Below are 12,500 nucleotides of genomic sequence, written 5' to 3'. Positions count from 1 at the left end.
AGGTAATCGTGTTATAATAACAACGATGATAATAACGATAATGCTGGTAGTATTGACAATATCAAGGATCATGATGACTAATGGTGATTGCGGGTGGAGGTGGTGTTGGTGATGGTACGATCTATAAATAAAGTGCCTGGATACAGAAGAAAAAATCGTCAGGTCAGTGTAATTTTTAATGGTGTTTTCGTTTGATTCATAGGTCAAAGCGTGACTCAGGCACTCACCTGAATGAGTGCCTGCATTAGTTGGTTCCTTTTCTGTTTAATAGAAAAATAGTGCCACTTTCTCATGTTATAATAATGACGATTATGCAATGCTTGTTTTGTTAATTATACCACCGTACTAGATTTGGTTTACGCAAATATATCATCTGTGTAATATTCTGTTTACTGATGTTCAATTTGTTCAGTTTCTCTATGAATCATTACAGTATATTGATCGATCGTTCCATTACCACACAATCTCACTGAACTGAACATATGATCACGTTCTCGTTAAAGCTGAGACAAATAATACAGTGACAATAGAGCAACATCGAACAATATATTTTTTTGTTCATTATTTGTGTCGCATCGTTGCAAACATGCATGGAGTTTATCGTTATACTGGTTTGCAACATAATAACAAATAGTACATAATACTGATTTAGAATTTGAACGAGTAATGTTTGGAAACAAAAAACTAAACAGTCCATACTCTTCTGGAAAAATAGGGTGATATAGAAGTTTGTTCTCTTTCTATAACGACTACCTATTTTTACTTTTTAGTTTTGTATACTCAGCTACTGCACTTAACAGGCGGAGAAATGCCCGTCCAGCCTGAATATGTAAACCATCTTTTCTTGGTTCACAGCGAGAGTGTTTTAGAACTGAGTTGTCTATGCATTTGACTGGGCTAAAGGATACAATATTTGCTGCAGATTTTAACCACAATTGGACAGCCTCCAGTAGTATATTCGGTTATCATCTCTATGTGAAGCTGTCTTTCGTCACCGCTTGCCGGTTATAACCTTATCGTGGTTTAGAAGTCTGTTTTGAATATCGAAGTAACTAGTTCAGTTTAGTTTAGTTGACAAGCAAACATCGCACTATAAGCGGCCATATCAGCATATGGATCGGTCTGGAAATATTCAGTTTTGATGAAAATGTCACCAGTTTCATTCGGAATTGCAAAATCAACAGTGCTATCAGTTTGTGCTATCAGGAAAATGATACGTATAATACTAGAACGTAATAAATAAATAATGTTAGTAAATCAATTAGTAAAAAGGTCAGTAAAAATGATCAGTGGGCGATCCCCCAGGATGGCCCCAGCATGAGCCACTGTCAGGTTTCATGCTTGAACTTACACCAAGTGACCAAGTAACTGGCACCTCCTTTTTTACACCGAAGCTTCACCTTCCCTTTCTGACCATAAAAAACATTGTGACGCAGCACGCCCTCTCGACATGAAGTAGTACACCAAATCAGACGAAGTGGTGCAATACCTACCTCTTGCGACAAAGTATATTTAATGTGCATTAGATAGAATCTCTTCGCATTCCCCAGCCGAGTTGCCGCAGAGATAAAATGAGTAACCTTGCAATCCTCGTCGACGCAAGAGGCAATTTTCCCATCAGCAGCCGGCCACGGCGACGGGTATGGCGTGAGGCGGCGGGCTTCTCCAGACGCCCTAATGCTGCTCTCCTTGCGCTGCGCTCGGCTGCTCACGCCCCCGGGTATCGCGGGTCTTCTGTCTCGTCTTGCAACAAACGGTCTTTTCTTCTTCCATCTCTCCGTAAGGCATTGGAGGACAGGGTTGTTTTATCGCAAGTCAGAATACATTTTAATATACATGGGTTGTATATGTAAAACTAGATAAATGTGTAGATATATATGCGTATATATATATATATATATATATATATATATATATATATATATATATATATATATTAATATATATAATGTGTGTGTGTATACATACACACACACAAACACACACACACACACACACACACACACACACACACACACACACACACACACACACACACACACACACACACACACAGATATATATATATATATATATATATATATATATATATATATATATATATATATATATATATATATACATATATATGTATGTATGTATGTATTTTATTTTCAATCCTTTTACCGTAATTTTAGGTACTTGCTACGAAAAGAAACTATGTTAGCTTTACAGGTCATAAAAACGTTTTATTTTTTTGTGTTGTAAAATGCCAGGCACTCCGTAGATGAAATTAGGTCAATCTTGAAATTTTATTATCCGGATAATAAGCAATAATTCTTTTTAGAGATTCAACTGTTGAAGAGAAATTCCAGAAATAGGATTTAGATGAAAACTGGAAAGCTACTTCAGACTTTCCATTCACTCTGTGTTAATCATTTATATATTTCTCTTCAATCTCGCATCAAAATGAATTCTATTTTGATGTTCCCAGGATGACGATTTGTTGATATTCCGACATAATTTAGAAAACTCGAAATTCCAAACATTACTTAAGACGCTTGCTCTATAGAAATACGGGTACACAGTACAGATATATTACTCTAATATTTCCCAATTGTTTGTACGTATTCTTATTCATATTTCCTCCCTTATTCTGTTGAAATCTCTCTCTTATAGATTGGAATTGATAAAATCCTATTGTTACGGAGAGGTAATGTGAGGTTAAGTGATGACGCCGCAGAATAAAAAGAAATAAAAAAAAATAAAAAAAAATGCTTCTTTGATTGATATTCTGCGATAAAATCAGTGCATCGAAAAAAAAATGAACCCATTGAATTCTCTCTTTTCACCACTTGTTTTCCAACGTGGCCGCTCAAAAGATTAGAGGAGAGACTAAAAAAAAAGTCTACAAAATTATGTCATGAATGAAATCAAACATGAAAAAGGGGACTGTCAAAACGTACACAAACTCACCTATATTCTAAAGCCAGTATTTCTAAATATTTTGCCTTTGATAGAAAATTTTAAACCAGCCTGGCAAGAATAAAACACCGTGCGACTAAGAACCTCGCCTAAAACTAATAGCAAAATAAACATCCGGAAAGTAAAATCAACAAGAAACCGATTCTTTGCCACCGCATACTGTGGTTCTACTTACAGGTTTAGAACCAGATTCCTCCGCTGCTGGTCTCTCGCTCATGGTCTTGGGATTATCCTCAACGTCGTAGGACTTATTTGTCACGCCAAAGGCAGGCAAACCGCTCGAGGTCGTGCTTGAGGCCTGCGGATAAAAAAAGGGTAATGAAACAATAGCATTAACAATGTTAACATTGTGAAGGGTATGAAAGGAAAACAATTTTGTGGACATCGCTTCGTGGTCACAGGTTGTTAGTGGTGGAGTCTTAGATTCTATGCTATACTTAGAATTTTACAGTATGCATATTCATGTTGGTCATGAATATGCGATCCCGAGCTTCAATATGCTCCAACTCGAAAGAAATTCGGTACCTATAACACTGGTGGCAGAGAACAAAGTGGAAGGATACCTATGAAAAGTGCCACTGAATGCAAATGTGCTACAACCCGGCACGACGCTATGAAGACGTGAATTAGTGTAAATCAATATGAGCCAGCAACCAAGCGCTGTTGATAACTTGTTACTTAGTTACAATATCCAATGTAGAAACAAGTATGTATGAGAATGAATGACTTCACGGCACGAGAAATGCAACTGACGCGTTTCGATTACATCCTCGTCGGAACTGCAATATACTGATGATCTGCTGAATGTGTGAATTGCATCTCTTGTCTTGTCAAGTTATTCATTCTCATTTAGTCAACTGCAAGTGAACATCCTGCATTAAAGAGTACTATGGCCTAAACGTTAAGGAATTCCTATGACACAGCAAACTGCACTTGTAAGGGTTCAGCATCCTGTGTTACAAAAGGCATGAGGCTAATACTTATTACTGGAACCAATTAAGGTCGATCGATTCCACTTCCAAATGGGGTTTATAGTGTTCTCTGCCCTTCACATAATCTTCCATTCTACGGTTTGCGAAATGATCACCATAGCATTTTGGAGAAAGTGGAGGTAAGCAATTTAGTCAAATGGAGGCCGCGTCCGAGAAGTGTATTTGAAGGCAGCATTTGTCTATCGGAGGTGCCTTGTCACGTGCTGTCTATCGTAGGTGCCTTGTGACAGAAATGGCATCACCATCTAATAGCTGAATGCGCGAATTAGCGTGGGGGCAGTCGTTGTTACATTCCGCGAAGTGGTACATCAAACTTTACCCCAAGTAGTGCGAGTGTTGTCGATCTAAGCAAGAGCAGGTTGGTGCAGGCCATCGCGCGCACATTAGAGGCGAAGAAGTACAGTTCTTATGACGCACTCTTTGCTTCCACGAGATCCCCGAAGCAATAAAGCTGTCACTTTAAGATATTAGAGATAATATAAGGAGCCATTCTCAAGAGACAAGACTTGATTCGCCTCGGCTCCATGGCGGGGAGGGGGAGGGGACACCTTTGAACTACCTAATCCTCGAAGCCCCGCGGTAGACCAGACCGTACCAGATCATACTGGAACTTTCCTATGGACCGTTTGGTTTTATCACTTAAAAGTAAACAGGAAGACAAACCATTTTTGGTGTGTCCTGCTGCAGACACCCAATAATGCGTGGACTCTCTGACCCTTCGTCGGAATGCCAGACCCGGCCTGCCATATCCTATAGTCTATTGATTTGATTACGTTCCATTACTAGGGACAGCTCGCCTTAGAGGTCACAGCCGCTTACGCAACGTTACTGCAGTGACGAAAGTACTTCAGGCGGTGACTGGCGGTCGGCGACAGTGGTGAGGTCGCTTCACAGAGTCGGAAAGGGAGAAGATAAATCGCTAGAGGAAACACGGAAAGAGAAAACATGAGAGAGAGAGAGAGAGAGGGAGAGAGAGAGAGAGAGAGAGAGAGAGAGAGAGAGAGAGAGAGAGAGAGAGAGAGAGAGAGAGAGAGAGAGAGAGAGAGAGAGAGAGAGAGAGAGAGTGCGTGTGTGTAAAGAAACAACCAGAGAGAGTAAATGTGTGCGTGTGTGATACAGAGAGAGAGCGAGTGAGAGTGAGAGAGAGAAAGTGAGAGAGAGAGAGAGAAAGAGAGAGAGAGAGTTTGTGTGAGTGTGCGTGAGAGAGAGAGAGAGAAAGGGTGTGTGTGTGAAAGAGAGAGAGAGAGAGGGGGGGGGCGCGTGCGTGTGTGTGTGTATGTGTTTGTGTATGTGTGTGAAATAGAGAGAGAGAGAGAGAGAGAGAGAGAGAGAGAGAGAGAGAGAGAGAGAGAGAGAGAGAGAGAGAGAGAGAGAGAGAGAGAGAGAGAGAGAGAGAGAGCGAGAGCGAGAGAGAGAGGGGGAAGGGGAGAGAGTATATATATATAATTGCATTAACACACGAACTAACTGATTTATAGACAAAAGTCTGGCCGTTAACCAAAGGGCAGGTATCTATCCCTGGCTGTCAGCATTAGTTCTTCGACCACGGCACCTCCAAGGGCAGCATACATACCAATGCAGGTTATTGTGTCGACCCTGAAAGCGCAGCCTTAACACTGAGGTATCGAGCTACGTATAAATCACAAGTTTGGGTTGCACTTGGACACGAGATAAAGCTTCAGCTAGCAGCCGACACACGAAAGTACGAGCGCTGTTGTTCAGTCTGGCACGCACAGGATACAGATAGATAGGGGATTTATATTCAGGTGCGTTATGTTTTTTTTATTTTTTTTTTTTATTATTTTCTTTTTTTTTCTTTCTTTTTTTAATGCGTGAGTGTGTGTGTGTGTGTGTGTCTGCGTGTGCGTTTGTGTGTATGTACGCGACTCTACCCCTATCCATAATCTACTTCGTAATTTATGGATAAAAAATACAACTGTTCATTGGCTTATCTACCTTCAAGGCCAAGTGTCTTAAGAGAGACACCGACGGCGCCGGTCAAAATTCGGTGTCCGTGTAAACACACAGGCAGAGAATCTTTTGCTTGACCTCAACGTCTTCCATTAGAGTAAAATGTCACGAAAGTGCGGCACAAACAAAATTATTGCATATGGTATATCTGTATTGATTTTTTTTCAGTTACTCGCCCGGCTATCTCTTTCTATTATCTTTTCTGCCCTCCCTCCCTCCCTCCTTTGGTCATTTTTCTCCATACATTCCTTTCCCTTCTCTCTCTCTCTCTCTCTCTCTCTCTCTCTCTCTCTCTCTTTCTTTCTCTCTTCTTTTCCCTTTCCCTCTATTTCTCCCTCTCTCTCCTTTTCTCTCTTCCTCTCCCTCTCCCTCTCCCTCTCCCTCTCTTTATTTCTCTCTCTCTCTCCCTCTTTCTCTCTCTCATTTCATTTTAGTTCAATTCAGTTCAATGCAGAGTTAAATTCAGTTCTGTTCAGTTCAGCAAAGTGCAGTGAGTTTTGCGAATCTGGACGTACCTTAAGGCTTACTTCAAGAGCGCCATCCACCAACAGTGTCTGTCCTTTTGCCAAGAGGAGGTCAAGATGCTATTTCGACGAATGCTAAGGTGATCAGATGCTTAAGCCGAGTCCACCTTCTAAATCACCATACTTTGCTTTACTTTTCGAGCATTTTTTTGTTCTTCAGTAACGTATACATAAATATACAAATACATATATATATATATATATATATATATATATATATATATATATATACATATACAAATATGTTTAATCTAATGCTATATATATAAAACTGAATTGGATCCAAACGCCGTGAAGGAGATAGCGAATTATAAAGTTCGCGGTCGGATAACCTTGAACGTTAAAGAAGTAAATCTATGGAATCAATATCTTCCTTTCGGCGAGATTCAGCGCGGATAAAGTCGAAAGAAGATTCCATGCAATAGGGAATGGGACTGAGATTCGTAACATTAGTCGATAGCGCATGCTAAGTCATAAATAAAGACTTGTAATTCAAAAAGTATGATAAGGAGATACATAACTAGACATCATCTTGATTTTAACTATATAAGAAAAAATGAAAAAATAAAAAATAAAGACTCTCGAGTTTAGTTTTAGGAAAAGAATTGACAGTTGCAATAAACCAGCAGATTATTAGACCAATCTTGTAGTTAAGGTTAAATTCAAGTCCTAAAATACACACAAGCACTCACACATACACGCACGCATACATGCACACACACACACACACACACACACACACACACACACACACACACACACACACACACACACACACACACGCACGCACACACACACACACACACACACACACACACACACACACATTACACATGTACACAAACAAAAAGTGTTTCAGATCCGAAAAAAGTCCTAACAGATCTGAATTTGAATATTTAGTTCCATGTCTCCGCTTCGTATGCACCCTCAAAGTTTAGGCCCTGGTGACTAAGGCTCTGCAATTCTGAATATAGACACGGTAAATATAATTTTAATCCTACCCCCCGAATCCTGCTCGAGTGCGGATCATCTAAAAAGACATGGCGACCTTGAGGAGACATGTTTTGCTGCCTAGATGTGACAGGTTCGCGGTCACGAATCCAGTCAGCTGTCTGTACACATTTATTTATGTGCGTATGTGTGTAAATTTCTTATCAGAAATATGAAGAGATTGATATTTTTAATTATATCGAACGTACCTATAATCTTTAAACAGTAGATGATGGCCCCATCGGACCCCAGCTCTTCACAGTCCTCAGGGGAAGATGAGTGGGCCCAATATGGCATACTTTATCAGATCCATGTGTCTGAAAGTGAACGTGCCTAAAGAGAACCCGTGACAGCATAGAACGCGTGCTGTGAGGCTGCGTCCGCTGCATCAAACATCACCGGTCGACATCTCAATCTTGCACGTTTGAGGGTGTGCCTTAAATTAACACGCTTTGGCAAGACAAAGGAATGGAGATGAAGATGGAAAAGCAAAAGATGTGATCCATCTTGACAAAACCTGGGGCGGAGTTAGCAATTTTGAAGTTAAAAAGAAGCTAGCGTGAGGATTATGAATAAAATTAGGTTACGTTTACGTTATGAATGCCAAGTGGCAGACACCAGAATTGTCCTGAAGTTGAAGGAAAGAGGAGCACGATAGAAGAAGGAACAAGAGTAAGGACTTCAACTTCATCGCCTAGATCGACCTTGAATCCGGGACGAGGACAAGATAACACCAGTAATCACAAGGGTTTTCTTCTATGTTAACGTGTGAGGAAATACTGTGGTTCTTCGCCGACCGCCCACCTGAGGTTGGTTGGCGAGTGCCCTCTGTGGCGGAGAGCTTGGATCAATGCAAGAAAACATTTCAGCTGACGGAATAATTCCTCAACGATAAATGGCCCAGCCCTTTCTCCTTTATAAATACCACTTGCCCATTTGTTCCCTTCTGTGTACTCGATGTAGATTATTAAACACTTCCACATACACAGTCACACATAGATGAACGCATCACGTATATTCATATGTAGTTATTGGATATTGATTTATAGTTAGTTGTTTTATTGATAGATATATATAGATTTATATATTAATAAAGTTAGGTATATATACAAACACACACACAACTATCTAAACACACACACAAACAAACTCACACACACAATCCAACCACCGTCACTCACATATATAGATTTCTTAGTTATTCTATATTTCTTTTTTTTATTTTGACGAGATATACTATATGTAGTGATATATGTGTTTGTTGTTCATGTGAGGGTGTGTTTGAGATTGTTTTAATATATATTATATATATTTGATGTGATAGTGATAGACATCTATGTTTTTTATTGTTAATTTGTTGTATATAAAACACTTACCACACACACACACACAAACCCTACAACTGACAATACTCCTCTCTATCAACAATAATTTGATTTATGTTTATTATTTTTTTTTATATTTTTATATATTTGTTATGAATTATATTGATACGTTATTTAGTTTTTTTCGATTGATATTTTAGATTTAGAGATTATGTATTTATTATTATTGTTAGTTTGTTTTTTTATAGTTAGATATATTTACTAGAGTTTTATTGATTCGTGATTTATTATATAAGTGGCGTGGGTGTGTGTGGGTGGATTGTGTGTAGATATTATATTTTGTTTGATTGATGTTATTTTTATATATAAAATTCTGTATATATTTATGTGTTTTCTGTGTTTTATTTAGATCTATATATATATGGACAAAACTTACTCACACAAACACATGTTAATATAGATTGTTAGTTGTGTTTGTTGTTTATTTTTTTATTAATATATTTTTATTCACTTGTATAAAACATATTATATAGATATAGATGAGACTTATATTTTTTGATTTTTTTTTATATTGATTTATATTTATGAGATTATATATGTATTGATATTATTGTTTTTGTGTTATATAGATCTTCATTTTTTTTTTTTATTTATATATGTTTTATATTTTATTATGTATATTGTCTTTATTAGTTGTGGATGATTATTGTTACTCACTGACATCTACACTCTCTCTCACAAGTTTTTTGATTTTTGATATATTTTTGTTTTATATTCGACGTAGATATAATTGTTAGTGGAATATATATAGTTTTTTTTATAGATATTGTGTTTATATATATTGATACTAGAATTATTTAGTTATACGTCTACTATATATTCTTTTATATTTATACGAGTTTATTTTTATTTTTCTTATATATTATAGTTATATTTAGGTTGTGTGTATGTGTGTGTGTGGGGGTGTTGTTGTCTGTGGATTGAGTATTTGATAGCTATAGAGATATTGATATATGTGTTATACGAGTCTATATATATTTTTTTAGTGGCGTGTTAGTTGATTTTGTGTTATAGTGATTTGTTTTTGTGTGTCTTTTGTGTTTTTTTGTCTTTGGGGTTTTGAGAGTGTGCGATAGTTACTCAAACTCACACTAACTCTATTTATCTATCTATATCTATGTTAGATTGATGTGTCCGTGCTGAGTGTGAGTGTTATTGAGTGTTTTTGAGTGTGTGTAGAGAGTGATTGTATCAGTTGGTGTTTGTTTTTGTGTAGAGTGAGTGATAGACCGAGTCGTGTGGTGATTTTGTATGGGTTTCTTGTGATGTTGTGTCCGATTATAGTGTGTTTTTGTGAGGTAATGTGTTCGTCGGTGAGTAGTGGAGATTGATAGTTTGAGTCGAGATAATGTGATAGTTTTAGTGTGTGTGTCTAATCTTGTTGGTTTTAGTTCGTTTGAGTTAGATTTAGTTAATTTGAGATGTGATTGTTGTGTTTATGGGTCTATTTGTGTTAGTCAGATTTTTTGTGATTGTGTGTATTTGATTGAGTGGTTTGTTATTGTGATATTTTGTGCGTTGTTTTGATTTTTATGTTTAGATAGCTGTGGTATTTTTAGTTTTAAATCGTATTTATATGTTATTGTGATTAGTTTATTATTTAGTGTTTTTTTGTCTTTTATGTGTTATTGTTTTTTATTTATTATTTATTATTGTTGTTCGGTTGTATGGTCATAGGGCGTTAGTGGTAACTGAGTTTTATTTATCGTTCATTTTTGTTATTATATATATATTTTGTTTTTTTTCTTATAGATGTTAGATTAGATTTAATTTATATATATATACGATATGTTTCTATATACATTTATATATTTATATACTTATATATATATATATATTATATAATATATATATTTTGATATAATGTATTTATGTACTGACTATAGATATTTTACTATTTATTTATATATATATATATATTTTTTTATATATGTATATATATAGAAATTTAATTATATATATATATCTATATACTTATTTACATTTATAATATATATATATATTTATATATATATATATATATATATATTATAGTAATTATGTACGTTTTGTATTATACATGATATGTTTATATCGTCAAGAATTATATATATTGAGATATATATATAATATTTTTTAATATATTATATATTAGTTCTTTGATATTTATATATTTTTTTTTATTTTTATTTTTTTATTTTTTTTATTGGGGTTTTTGTTTATGTGTGTGTGTGTGTGGGGGTTGTTGTGTTTTTGTGTGTGTGTGTGTGTGTGTGGGTATCGTCGTGGTTGTGTGTGTTAGTATATACTTTATATATATATATATTTATATATTATTAATAACTATATACTATATATATATATTTTTTTACATATATATTTATATGATATTACTTTTATATATTTTTATACTTATTTTTAATATAAATTTATATCGTTATATTATAGATTTATATATACGATATTCTATTTATTTATAAGATGCTATGTATATAAAAAAAAAATAAATATTGTATATTTACTATATATATATTTATATATGTTTATTTGTATATATATTTATATATTTTTATTTATTTTATATATTTTTATATATATATAGGCTATATTTATATATAATCTACATTTATATTATACATATATATTTTAATTTTTATTCTATATATTTATATATATATGTATATATATATGATAAGGTATAGTATATTTATATGTATAATTGTTAATATATTATTATTTATATATATATATTTTTGTATATAATTTATATATATATATATATAATATATATATTTTCTTTATATTTATATTTATATTATTTTTTATATATAAATATACATACACACACATACACACACACTCAACACACTCACTCAACACACACATAATATTCTATATATTGATATATATATATATATATATATATATATATATATTATATATTACATATAGATTATATGTGGGTGTGTGTGTGTCGTGTGTGGGTGAGTGTGGGTGTGTGTGCATTTTATCTTATAAAATTATATATTATATATTTATATATGTAAATTGTTATATATATACTATATATATGCAAGATATATATATATATGTATACTTTAGATATATTGATATATATATTTATTTATATTATATATTTTTATTATATGTGTGTGAGTGTGTGTGTGTGTGTGCCCGTCGTGTGTGTGTGTGTGGGTGTGATGTGTGTGTGTGTGTTTTTGTGTGTGTGTGTATCTTATACTATATTTATATATATATATTTTTATACTCATATATATATATATATCTATATATTATATATATATTTACTTTTATATTTATAGATTTTTATATATTTATATTTATATAAATAGTATATATTTTTTTTATATACTATACTAAATATATTTTTATTTATACTTTGTATATATGTAGATATATATATATGTTAGATGCTATTTTTATATTTACATATATTTATATTACTTATTTTTTATATATTTATATATATATTTTATATATATATTTAGGTATTTTATGATAAATATTTACATATATATTTATTTTTTTATTTTTATAGTACATTGTTTGATTTTTTTTCGATTTACATACAATTTATTTTATTTATATTATATATATATAGTTATATATCTATTTATTTATATGATATAGGCATTATGTGTGTTTGTGTGTGTGTGTGTGTGTGTCTGTGATGT

General features: G+C 33.9%; 1 protein-coding gene across 3 annotated transcripts in view; it reads right to left on the bottom strand.

Moving 5' to 3' along the window:
* Positions 1-12,500, bottom strand: part of LOC122254640 (sodium- and chloride-dependent glycine transporter 1) — a 53,978-nt gene that overhangs the window by 22,710 nt on the left and 18,768 nt on the right. The window contains exons 1-2 of one of the 3 annotated variants that reach the window (XM_043018431.2): positions 5,530-5,679; positions 3,140-3,262 (exon numbers count right to left, since the gene is read on the bottom strand). In XM_043018431.2, the coding sequence (XP_042874365.2) occupies positions 3,140-3,181 (42 nt within the window). In that variant the 5' untranslated portion in view covers positions 3,182-3,262; positions 5,530-5,679. Of the gene's footprint in view, positions 1-3,139; positions 3,263-4,619; positions 4,832-5,529; positions 5,680-12,500 lie in introns of those variants that run through there. The other 2 variants (XM_043018429.2, XM_043018430.2) reach the window with 2 other exon arrangements.

The sequence above is a fragment of the Penaeus japonicus genome, unplaced genomic scaffold, assembly GCF_977035675.1.
Source record: "Penaeus japonicus unplaced genomic scaffold, GWHDUDI00000001_assembly GWHDUDI00000006, whole genome shotgun sequence".
NCBI classification, from domain to species: Eukaryota; Metazoa; Arthropoda; class Malacostraca; order Decapoda; family Penaeidae; genus Penaeus; species Penaeus japonicus.
The sequence above is the reverse complement of the archived record's forward strand: the minus strand, read 5'-3'. Positions and strand labels throughout refer to the sequence as shown.